This window comes from Sorghum bicolor, chromosome 3 (genome assembly GCF_000003195.3).
Source record: "Sorghum bicolor cultivar BTx623 chromosome 3, Sorghum_bicolor_NCBIv3, whole genome shotgun sequence".
Classification (NCBI taxonomy): Eukaryota; Viridiplantae; Streptophyta; class Magnoliopsida; order Poales; family Poaceae; genus Sorghum; species Sorghum bicolor.
In genome coordinates this window covers 55,170,487-55,183,604 of record NC_012872.2, presented here as the reverse complement: position 1 = coordinate 55,183,604, position 13,118 = coordinate 55,170,487, and the positions used below count along the sequence as shown (strand labels likewise).

General features: G+C 42.6%; 2 protein-coding genes across 2 annotated transcripts; one reads left to right on the top strand and one right to left on the bottom strand.

Annotated features, from left to right (window-relative positions):
- LOC8054367 (V-type proton ATPase subunit c''2) lies at positions 544-4,942 on the bottom strand. Its single transcript, XM_002455889.2, has 4 exons — positions 4,667-4,942; positions 4,468-4,545; positions 1,078-1,248; positions 544-999 (listed from the first exon to the last, which is right to left on the bottom strand). Exons 1-4 carry the CDS (start codon positions 4,777-4,779, stop codon positions 831-833), a joined length of 531 nt encoding a protein of 176 aa, XP_002455934.1. The 5' UTR covers positions 4,780-4,942; the 3' UTR covers positions 544-830.
- On the top strand, positions 6,871-7,446 carry LOC8054366. The gene has a single exon (XM_002458096.1). It carries the CDS (start codon positions 6,871-6,873, stop codon positions 7,444-7,446), a length of 576 nt encoding a protein of 191 aa, XP_002458141.1.

Genomic DNA, 13,118 nt, shown 5'->3' with positions numbered 1-13,118 from the left:
GAATTTAGAAAACCTCTTATAATTTGGAAATTAAAGAAGTATGGCATAACTAATTTAATGTATTTATGTCATAATTATTAATGATACTCATGTTTTCCCTCCACTCAAAATTACAAGGCAAAAAGTTATAAGACTTGAGATACATAGCTTTTTATTATGCACCTAGATATATACACTATGTGTAGATACATACTCCCTCTGTCCCAGAAAGCTTCAACTCCTCAGTCAAATTTTTTAAAGTTTGACCAACTTTATAGAAAAGAACATTAATATCTATAACATAAAATGAGTATCTTATGAAAAATATACTCTAAGATAAACCTAATGATATTAATTTGTAGAGTTTCTCCCCGGCGCGGTACCTTACCACGAGGTAGTATATAACTTTAATCAAAAACTTCAAATCATTTTACTCCTCGATCCTCGTCAAACTTCGAATCGTTTACTTTACCCCTGCGCAGTTTGGGCCATAACCACAAAAGTACCCATTTGTGTCATCCTAACAAAAAATGTTGAACCGACACTTTTGGCACTAATGAAGGGTGACAAAATAATAATAACTTCCCTCTTATTCAGTTCAAAGCATTTATTCAATATGCCAATTGCCAAGTGTGTCTTGCAACGGCAACAGCACCTACAAGATATCCAACACACATGGAGTACTCCGGCAGTAGGAATAGCAACTCTACAATCGGTAACGCTACGCGCGCCAGATTTCGTGTTCTGCCAAAAAGATGCAAAAGAAAAAGAACAGGAAAAGGCAGTTGGACCACATGCACATTCCGATACATTCCATCCGAGTAATTTACAGAGCTACTAATGTTGAAAAATCAAGCTTTTGCTGGCCATGTCGCTTGAGCTGACATAATGATACCCACAATTACTCCGAACAGTCCCAGAGCACTGCCAAAGATCTCAATCACCAAGATCTTTACAAAGAGTGATGAGTTCTGAGCATCAGACAGTGCGCAGCTGCTTCCAATTATCCCCACGCATACCCTATAAATAGAAAATTTAATCATCTGGAACTGCAGAATAAATACACAGAGGAAACAAGATGGAGAGGCTGGTAGCTACCCGCAAACAAGATTAGCAAAGCCGACGATAAGGCCAGATGCAAAGATTGCATAGCCAGCTCGAAGAGACTCCGGAGCATACATTTGAGATGTTGGCACACTTTCAAGCTTTGTCTGGAGGATGATTGCCACGATTACACCATAAATTGCAACAGCCTCACAGAAGATGACACTGAAAAAGCAAAAGTACATTGAGATTATGATTACATATGAAGAAACTATAAAGAACAGTAGTTTATGACTCGATGGAAATATAAATTTCTAACATGAAGTTAGAGCTTGTTGCATTCTTTATGTCTAAGTGTCATGTTCTATGCTCACCTAGAAAGACACCAAAACAAGGCAGATGCAAGGATGAGAACATCATATGGTGTTTGTTTAAGTGAGGTAAACTGAGGGTATACAAATATATATGTAGATGTGAATCTGGCAGTCAGATATAACTTTAGCATGTATCCATTCAATCAAATGCAAGATAAGCTGTGTTATGTGGCTGCTAGGGTTGAGGGGAGCAAGTTGAGGGAGCGGCGGCTGGTGCTGTGCTACAATACCCGCAAGCAAGGCTTACTTGACCCATCTCCTCTCCTTATATAGAGAGATTTACTTAACTCCCAAGCAAGGCTTACTTGACCCCTAAGCAAGCGACCCTTATCTCTAATTAACCCTAACACTAAATGGCTATACAGCCAGCCCAAGCCCAATAGGCCCTTGACGTACTCTAACAAGCTGCTTCAGGCAACTAAACAACTCTGAATCCCATTAACCATGATTTCATGTTCTGTTGTTCTATGCTGTTTATAGAGTATATTCATAGGCATGACACAAGTGAGCTTATTTGGTTAAGCCATTCAGGGGTGTTGGAGTATAAGTAATCTAGGCCCATGAGGCCCTTGTATAGAACTATTTGGCTACCCTGTCTAGGGTTGGCCCAATCTGAGGAATATTCTAACATGGTATCAGAGCCAGAGGTCTTGAGTTCGAATCCTGGTTAGCGCAATTACATAAAATAATTGCTGCCCGCTCCTATTCCACGTCTGAGGCCTGAGGGAGCCTCCACGTGAGAGGGAGTGTTGGAATATAAGTGAATTGCCCACCTCTCCTCATCACCTTAAGCTTTTGGGTTGAACTGGTTGGTGCATGCAACTCAATATGGTACCAAATGCCTGAATGAATGATTCTACGGTAAAAAAGAAAAGCATTTCTCTAATTCTCAGAACGATGGAAAGACAGATGTAAACAACACTGCAGTTCCAAAGTCCCTAAATTAAGGTTCTACTTCTACCATTGCTATTGGATAATAATACAGGAAACATGGCATACTTTAAAACTGGAGCAACGAAGATCTAAAATTACGAGAGGAATACTGCAACGCTCTGCCACTGTATCTAAAAATAAGGCAATCAAAACTCAATTTGAGTTTGTAAACACCAAATGAATGGGTATGCTTCCTGCTCTAGCAGTAGTTGTCCTACATATTCTTATGAATTTCTAATGAAATATTATTACACTTCACATATGATGATCACAGGAAAGTGTTATCAAATGTTTCCAATTATCTATCTGTCCTAGCACCTCATCATCGTCAGTGCAATAAGAATAGATTACAATCTAGTTGCACAGCTAGAGCTCTATTGATCATATCCACCAAGACAACAACAACAAAAGGATAACAGAAGAACTTTACTGCATTAACCACAAACAGAAGAAAAGCAAAGCTAAAAATTGCCCCAGCTGAACTTAAGTATGGTAGTGTGTGGCTTGGAATCATAGTTCTCAAGGCGTCGCCTAGGCGACGCCTAGGCGTCCAGGCACCCCCCCCATCGCCTTGGGGAATGGGCGCCTAGGCGGGCAAGGCGGGCGCCTAGGCGTCCAGGCGCCCCCCCATCACCGTGCCTCGCCTTTACGCCGTAAGAACTATGCTTGGAATGTTTATATGTGGAGTACTTGTCAAACAACAGTACCTATCGAATCAAAGTTTTGAACCACCAACACTAACAGGAGCATTAAGGATCAACAAATATCCAGGTTTCCAGCATTACAAGAGAGAAAAAAACATGGCACCACTTGTACATTTTACCTCAAAACAAACTAAATAAAAATGTTTCCTACCATACACCAGTCCGCCTCCTCTGATTCCAAATGTAGGTCATTAAGGCCTTGTTTAGTTCCCAAAAATTTTGCAAAATTTTTCAGATTCTCCATCACATCGAATCTTTAGACGTATGCATGGAGTATTAAATATAGATGAAAATAAAAACTAATTGCACAGTTTGGTCGGAATTGGCGAGACGAATCTTTTGAGCCTAGTTAGTCCATAATTAAATAATATTTGTCAAATACAAACGAAAGTGCTACTATTCCTATTTTGCAAAATTTTTTGGAAGTAAACAAGGCCTAAAAGAGTGACATTGTCTCCAATGTGAAGCTGACTTGCATTTTTTATTAAAAAAATACTATTTTTAAACAGTGAAAGTTGTATATATTATGAATTATGAAGCATTTTCCGTGATGAATCTAGTAACATCAACCATGTCTTGTTAATCTATGTAGGTTTTAATTTATTGAGGATCAATCAAGTTAGGAAAAGATCGACCGAGTAGAACACTAAAACGGCCTATATTTGCAATGGGAATCAAGGTTATCAAGTTGTCCAACTAATCATGATTAGTTGCATAGTGATCAGTTATGCACTACGATTAGCCACAATTAGTCAAGATGATCAGCTCCATGGCAACAAAGGTCAATTAGATGATCTGAAAAGATTATTGAAGGGAGTGAAAGATTTAGTTCTCCAAAAGAAAAGCCCTAACCAAGTGTGGAATATGAGAGCTGAGGGGATCAAAACTTCAAGTTGAGAACAAGGCCAGATTGTAATGATAGGCATAGGCACACAAAAACGACCAAAGAATTTCTTTAAGCAGTAACATGATAGTGCTCACAGATAATCCAAGGTAAATTGAAATATAGGTGCATTAAGAGGTCAGGGGAGGCCAAAGGGTTTGTAACAACCCAAAGCTATGGAAAAGCAGCAGGCTAAACAGTTGCAATGAGAGCGTGAACTTTATCTAGGTGGTTGTTTGCAGGTTGTTGCCGTCTATAAGCTTCTAGATTCTACATAGTACATATATCAGCACACCTTACATCGAGACGACATCCAAAACTTCCTAATAAGAAAGCTATATATAAGTCAATCTATCACATTATCACTTGACAAATCGGCTAGACGGTGAATTCAATCAATGGACGGGAATTTTAGCTATCAATAGGGAGGCCATCTCCTCTAGATGGTGAATTAAATCAGGCAGAACTACAGCACGTTACCCTAACCTAGCCAATTCTACCAACAGCGGTTTGCACAAGTAATAAGAACCGAAGGCTCCAGATTCCGTACCTGATGAGGTTCTTAGATGTGATCCTGGGGGCCTTGATGGCGGCCCCGATGAGGCTGCTCCCCGTAATGAAGATACCCCTGGAGATACAGAGCAGAAGCAAACAGCAAGGACAGTGAGAGACAAGCAGGCAGGCGCAAGCGAGACCTGGCGAGGCGGCAGATCTAGCGAGACAGGGTGTGGAGGCGCGCGCTGACTCACCATGCGGCACCGAGGACGGAGACGCCGATGGAGACGGCGATGCCGATGGCGGAGAAGGTGTAGGGCGAGATCTGAACCAGGGCGCGCGCCCACGACGAGGAGTCCGACGACATCTCCGCGCGCGATCTGTGTCTGTCTCTTCTCGCTCTGCCTCGGCGTCGCTGCGGGACTGGATCGGGGAAGGAGGATTGGGGAAGAAGAGCCGCGTCGGCGCAGAGAGGACGAGAGGGTGCGGTGCGATGCGAGCCCGTCGACAGGTGCGTCCGTGCGTGCGTGGTTTGCACGGCGCCAGACGTGGTGGGGCGGGGCAGCGGATGGACGTGGCTGCCTCGTGGTCCGTCCAATCCTGAATGGACGGTTGGGGTAAAGGGGCCGATGGGGCGATCAGGATCACGTGCGGGTCAGAAGATGGATGGCCCATATGGCGAGATCTGTTTTACTGTATGTAAGTTATTTTCATACATTTTTCTCCATCTATGAAAATTGCACATATATAATCCCTATATAATAAACTATGTATAAGTATTCAATCCTGATCCAGAACCGTCGTGGCAGGTCTATTCGTGGCTAAAATTACTGTTGGCTTATTTATTATAAGAGAAAAATACTATTGACTGACAGAAAAACAGGTTGAATCCATTAGCTAATGTGACACTCTTACACGGAACTGGTATATGAGTCCATAGCTTATAATTGTACAAGTGGTTCTTAAATAATTGTATGAGCCTTATCTAAGTCTTAAGCTATGAAATTGTATATATGGGTCTCTATTCTATTTTAAGTATCCCAATCTCAATTCAAAAAATAGCTAATTCATGCTCTACTCATCATGATGGTCTGACTTGTGTAACAAGCTTATGAACCTTTGCTTATTCCTTCTATCTGATTTTCATCTTGTCTTGGCAAGAACGTATTGATGCCACCTACGATTGGACATAGCAGAGCATTGTTGTTGGGTGTGCATGCACCTCCACCAAGTGACAAGAAGTAGTTGGTCAGAATCCCCATTGAGGCTTTGTATTGTAGCTTTGATGTACCTAGACATTGACGTTGAGAGCCTCGTAGCGGCAACATGGTTGTCACATGAGGCGGAGCACAACGACCACATTCATTCATTAGTAGAGAAGAAAGGTGGGTCTTTTTGGACCAGAGTTTAAGTACTTTAGTAGATTAATATGGATCTAGATGTGTAGCTCGTAGCTTTGGGATCAGAATGAGTATCATGTGATAGTTTAGAGACCACCTATGTACTGTATTATATGAAACGTGACCCATGTATCAATTTTGTGTCAAAGCGCTATGTTAGCTAATAGAATATGGTGTGAGCCGCCTGATCACCTTAGACTTGAATTGGGGTACCTAAACAGGTTAGGTATCTAGATACATAGTTTTATATGTCGGGGACCAATGAGAAAAACACAATAGTTTATCACTAGGTAATTTAATCAAGAATTTGGTACCAACAATCTAGTCTAGTCTAGATGGTAAAACATAAACCAAACTACATTGGCCAAAACTCGTTATATCCTTCCATTTTGACAAAAACAAATATTTTAGTAAAAAAAAACCTTATCTCCAAATATTTTTATCATGTATTTATAATTTCTTGCGCTAAAGACAGAGAGTATATTTGTCTCTCCAAAATACCGAATAATATATAGAGAAGTTGTTAGAGGGGGAAGAGATAGTAATAGCTATTTTGTTATAATAATCAATATAAAAAGATGCGTCGACTAGGAGGCCTATTGACGAACAGTCAAAACATATTATATTTGAAAAAAAATACCTATAAACGTTACGATAACTGCTCATTTTACGTAAACCTACGGCGGGTTCAGAATTCAGATCCTGTGCATATCCGGCTGCGGTTGGATGGATGGAGGCAAGACGATTCGCCATGGCCCGCGCATTCCCTCCGTGGCTGAATCCGAGCGCGGATGCATGGGCCCAGCAGTCAGCCACAGGGGCTTCGTCGACTCGTAGTCGAAACCACCGAAACTGCGAACGATTCGAGTTCGACTCCACTCCAACACGGGAGAGGAAACCGAAGGCGATGCGAATCCCAACATGGAAACGAGAACGGAGGAGCTCTTCTCCGGCAATAAAAGCTAGGAGCCCTCTGGTCCTTTTCCTTATCTTGCATCTCGCCATTGCTACAGCTCTCTGCCTGCCCCTGTGCCACGAGCAAATCGGCGGTTGCTGCTATGGCGGCCAACTCCGCGGCAGAGAAGGCGCGGGCCCTGGAGCAGTGCGAGAGAGATCTGGACGTGGCGATCGAGCGCCTGGTCAACCTGCGGTTAGATGCCGCCGAACATGGTGCGCATCATGATGACGTCCACCCCGCCACCGCCGCCGAAGAAGAAGAAGAAGAAGAGCAGCATGTTGATCCGTCAGACGGCAGCGACGACGACCGCACGGACCAGTGGATCGAGAGACTCATGGAAGCGATGGCGAGCGCCGAGAACTGGGGCGACGCCAGGGCCCGCGCCGCCAGGCTCCTGGAGGACTTCGACGCCTCCGTGGCCACCGCCTGCCGCGCGGAGCGAGACGTGGCGCTGATGCAGAAGGGCCACCTGAAGAAGGTGGTCCGGGCGCAGTACTGGCTGATAAATGAGAAGGCGGCGGCGAACCGGGAGCTCCAGCGGCAGCTCGCCGGGTGCCAGGAGCGCGTCAGGAGCCTGGAGACGGATAACTACGCGCTGTCCATGTACCTCCGGAACGCGCAGCCGCAACCGCAGGGGGGCTCCATCACCGGGCCGTTCCACCCGGAGGTCTTCTGAATCTGCATCCGAGAAAAAAAAAACATGGCTCTCTTCTCTCTCTTTTTTTTTTCCTTTTTTTTTTTGAGGTAGAAGAAAGGCATCTCTACATTCATGACAAGGCATGCATGTAACCTGTACATGGTGTCATTAACACCTCAACAGCTAATCGATCGTCTAAACCTAGAGGTTCTGACATGCCTGCGACACCATATTCGGAGGTTCTTGACGGCAGCAGGAAGGTGTGCGGCGTCCTTGGATCATCACAGCAAAAGAGCGAGCAGAAGCCATGGAGCGACGGGACGGCGTGCAGCTCGATCGCCTTCTTCTTCGCGTGTGCCTTTCATTATTTGTCGCGTCCATGGTGATTAAAACTTATTGGGATTATACTCATAATCCATGTTGGGATGGGACATTTTTGAGTGTTAACAGTTTCGATTCTTTTAGATGATGGTTGTGTAGCAGTGCTTACGTCTTGATTGATACTATATATACACAAGCTAGATTTGTATTTTTATACTGATAGAAAGTAAATCAAATCGAAACAGATATATATCATCATTATTTGCTTCAATACTTTTTGTTCAGTGCTGTTCATTTCCTCCCATCCTATTTACACTCCATCTGTTCCAAATTATATAAGCTGTTTTGGTTTTTTTTTGATACGTTTATTTTTCTATACATCTATGTATAATAATATATCTAAATACATAGCAAAATAAAAAAAATCAAAACAACTTATAATTTACGGAGTAGAATAGAGGGAGTTCAGCTATATACTTACACCTGTCAAATAACCATGGTCGTTGGTCAGCGCCTTTTACACTATAGTAGGTACGTACTCTCTCCACACCTATAAAACAAGTTATTTTGGACAAGGTTTGAGTCAAATATTGGAAATATAAATCATGAATAACTTTTAAGTTATTGAGTTTAAAAATATAAAAACTATATGAATAGATTTATCTTGAATAATACTTTCATAAAAATATATCTATACCACTTTTTAATAAATATTTTTATAAAAACAAGAAGTTAAAATTAGACTTTGGAGACCGTGCCATTGTCCAAAACGACTTGTGTTATTGGTATGGAGGGAGTATATAGCTGTACTGTGTACGCTAGTCAATTATTTTGTTGACTGGACCAGATCACTGGTCTGAAAAGTCATAACTGAAATTACTGTTAGCTGATTTATTGTGAGAGAAAAACATTGCTAGATGACAGAAAAATATGGCTAAAAAGAAAAGAGAACAGGCTCGCCAATGTTTCGGAGTTCATTCAGGGCCTAGTTCCTTGATGAGTAAATTTGTTTGAGTATTGTAGCATCTTCGTTTTATTTGATAATTATTATCTAATTATAAACTAATTAGACTTAAAAAATTCTTCTCGTAAATTACAAATAAATTGTGCAATCAATTATTTTTATCTATATTTAATGATATATATATATATGTACCATAAGATTTGATGTGACGTGGAATCTTGAAAAGTTTTTGCACTTTGAACAAAGCCCAGTTTGTTGCACCTACTACTGCCGTGATGTATGATCAGTCAGGAGAATATAATAATACGATAATTAACCATTGGGATAAAATCACACAGTAATTTCCACATGCTGCACACGTGGCAGAATCAAGTTGTGCGACCTGCAGCTGCAGCCTGCCGCCGGCGTCATTCAGCTCGCCGCCTTTGCGATTCGGGCGTTGAAGGTTTCGTGTGTTCCTTCCTTGTTCCTTGCTTCCATCTTCCTGAGTTCCTGACCTTTGGGGAAACTTTTCAAGTTAGGTGAGTTGAGTGAGAAGGCGTCGACTGGCATCTCGATCGGTTCTGGGGCGTTGACGGCTTTTGGGATGTGAGCAAGAGAGAATTGCAGTCTCATGCGATGCTCTGTTGAAACGGCGAAGCATGATTGTATTTGGTGACAATGTGGATTAGGATTTTGGGGGGCAGAAATCAGAAATGGATTTTGATTCTGCCGGCTCGGAGTAGAAGCACTTGATTATTGTGGACTCTACTCGTGACTCGTGAGAAGGGGAACATTTATGTTCACCATATCGCTCCATCACAAAATCGACACCTAGCGGCCCCTGCTGAAGCTTCCAAAACACCATGCAGGTTTCCACGTACGGAAAGGTGTAGTAGCACTTGAACTTGATGGTGGCTCGTAACCAAGGGGCTGTTTCCAAAAGTTTATAAGATTTTTTTTGTCATAAATCTTATGACACATGCATAAAGTATTAAATATAGATAAAAAAAATAATTAATTGCACAGTTTATTCGTAAAATCACGAAATGAATCTTTTAAGCCTAGTTAGTTCATGATTAGATAATGTTTGTCAAATGCAAACGAAGGTACTACAATATCAAAATCTAAAAAGATTTTGGATCTAAGGCCTCGTTCAGTTCCCAAATATTTTTGTTTTTGGGTCCTGTAGCATTTTCGTTTTTATTTGGCAAACATTATCCAATCATAAAGTAACTAAGTTTAAAAAAATTCATCTCGCGATTTACAGTTGAACTGTGCAATTAGTTTTTGTTTTTATCTATATTTAATGTTTCATGCATGTGCCGCAAGATTTGATGTGACGAGAATCTTGAAAAGTTTTGGGTAGTTTTTGGAAACTAAACAAGGCCTAAGCACACTCTACACAAATAAGGTAATTGTGTTATTTTGGGAATGCAACGTATTTGCATGTTTTCATTTCACACGTCAGTTTCTTGGGAGTATATCCAATCCCCAGTAGAGAAACGACAACAAAAAGAGGCGATGATTACTCGGCCCGTATCATACAGACAAACAACTGTCCAACTTGAATCGTCACTGCAACAGAAAGTCGTAAGTTCACTATGTAAAAATATGGCGAAATAGCCATTTTCGTCTCTATACTATTATCCGAGACTCACTTTAGTCTCTTAACTTTCAAAACGTCCAGTTTAGTCCTTAAACAATTTATTTGCGGGTCGACCTTATCCATCCCCATAAATTAAAATCGCCATGTCTAAGAGTAGATGTAAAATGTCATTGTTGTCCCTCTCTCCATCCTTTAGCAGCTGGCCATCTCAGTCCCATTTCCAATGTTTGAGGCCAAGTGGACTGAATACAAAAACAAATTATTGAAGTCTATCATGTCACATGTCCAGAATAAATTTAACATGTACGGTGATCATGTTTCTGACATAAAAATTACTAGTTTTGACAAACTAATCACTGCATGCGTTATTAGTTTGTCAAGACTTGCATTTGTTGGTATGTCTTCTTGTATTTCTCAAGTAAAAAGCACTCATGTATGGAGCGATGGGCAACAATGACAGTTCACATCTACTCCTGGACACATGCGATTAATTAATGGGGGTGGACGAGATCGACCCGCAAATGGATTGTTTAAGGACTAAACTAGACATTTTGAAAGTTGAGGGACCAAAGTGAGCCTCAGGCAATAGTTTAGGGACGAAGATGGCTATTTCACCTAAAAATATTTAACTAGCAAATTATAGTCTTCTTCTTTGATATAATGAAAAATTTTATTTTCAAATTTCGTCGATAAGCCTAATTGCCTGCCTGAGGTGGCTGGGCGGTGGCGCGATTGTGTAATGTAGTGTAAAGCAAAACAACTCTAGCTCTGGCAAAACATTAAGGCTTTGAACGATTGCGTTAAGCTCTGTGTTCAGATTCTAAAATCAAACTACCAGGACGTAACTGTGACTTTCGGAAAAAGGAAAAAAACAAAAAAGGCGGGCGGACACACACATCAGAGGTACCCAACACCGACCGCTACCGCTGCAGACTGCAGTGAACAGAGAGAGAGAGAGAGAGAGCCCCGAACGAAGGAAGGTGTTCCTCTGTCGCTGACGGTGAGGCCCGTGCGGGTGGCGTTGACCGCCTCCATGCGCGCGTGATGGTTGCATGCCTGGATCATAGACAAGACAAAATCGCCGGTACGTGATGCCAGGAAAGGTACGTTGTCTCGTGATGGCCAGGCGAGCGAGGTGTATATATAAATACGCTCGTGAATAATAGCAGCTTAACTAGGGCTCCTACGAACAATAATCAAATGTAATCAAAGGCGGCATCAGTATGTGTGTATCTGCGAGACTTCGATCGAGAGAGTCAAAGTCAAGGTTGATAAGGCCAGTGTCAGTGGTATATTTTAATACACTTTTTCCAAAACAAATTCGTTGACAGAGCATCAATGAAATGAATATTAAAACAACCTCTACAATGTATGAGTTTCACCTTGACGTTTTCTAGACTAGGCAAAGCATTTAATTACTGTGAAATGATTAGATCACATGCAAAATGGTGAAACGATTTAGTTCTCAATGGAGATTTTATCCCGTTTTACCGCGTGGGAAACAACGCCCGCGGGGTTTCACCATGGTGAAACTACTTCCTTCTCTCTCCTCTTCGTTTCATGTAAAAAGTACAGTTTTGCTGACATGACGCTCTAATAAATGTGCATGACATCCTGATAAAACCCCACTGAAACTGGCCTAATAAGGCCCTGTTTAGTTTCCCACCCAAAATTTTTTCATCCATCCCATCAAATCTTTGGACACATACATGGAATATTAAATGTACCTAAAAAATAAACTAATTACACAGTTTGGTTGAAAATCACGAGACGAATCTTTTAAGCCTAGTTACTCTATGATTAGCCTTAAGTGCTACAGTAACCCACATGTGCTAATGATAGATTAATTATGCTTAGTAGATTTGTCTTGCAGTTTCCTGTCGAGCTATGTAATTTGTTTTTTATTAGTTTCTAAAATTCTCTCCCGACATCCTTCCGACACATCCAATGTGACGCCTAGAAAATTTTCGTCAGCAATGGCCTAAGTTAAGATGCATGTGTGTACTGGTTGGTCCTCACCAACTTCGCACTGCCACGGCCTCCGTATATATAGCAGCTTCTTCTCCTCCGCCAAGCTCAATACATGCAGAGGGGAGCTAGAGAGAGAGCTACTAGGCCCGAAAGCCTAGCCACCTACCAAAGGCAGGCCGGATCCATCAAGAAAAGATAATGGACCGGGAGATCCACCGGGTGACGAGCCTTCGTCGTGACAGCTCGCTATGGCGTCGCGGGGACGACGTGTTCTCGCGGCAGTCGTCGCGGTTCCAGGACGAGGAGGAGGACGACGAGGAGGCGCTGCGGTGGGCGGCGCTGGAGCGGCTCCCCACGTTCGACCGCGTGCGGCGCGGCATCCTGGCGCTGCACGGGCACGGCGATGCCGACGGCGGCAGCGGCGGCGGCGAGAAGAAGGTGGCGGTGGAGGTGGTGGACGTGGCGCGGCTGGGCGCCCGCGAGTCCCGCGCCCTCATCGAGCGCCTCGTCCGCGCCGCCGCCGACGACGACCACGAGCGCTTCCTGCTCAAGCTCAGGGCGCGCATGGACCGCGTCGGCATCGACTACCCCACCATCGAGGTGCGCTACGAGAACCTGCACGTCCAGGCGCAGGTGCACGTCGGCGACCGTGGCCTCCCCACGCTCATCAACTCCGTCACCAACACCATCGAGGTATGTACGTACACGTGTACACATAGATATCTACATGCATATATATACTACGGTCATGCACTCATGTATATATATGATGAGAAATTATTAACGTTCATGCATGATCGATCCATTCACTGGATCGGATTATTATTTCATTTTTCATTTATATAATTTCTAAACAAATTTAGACTT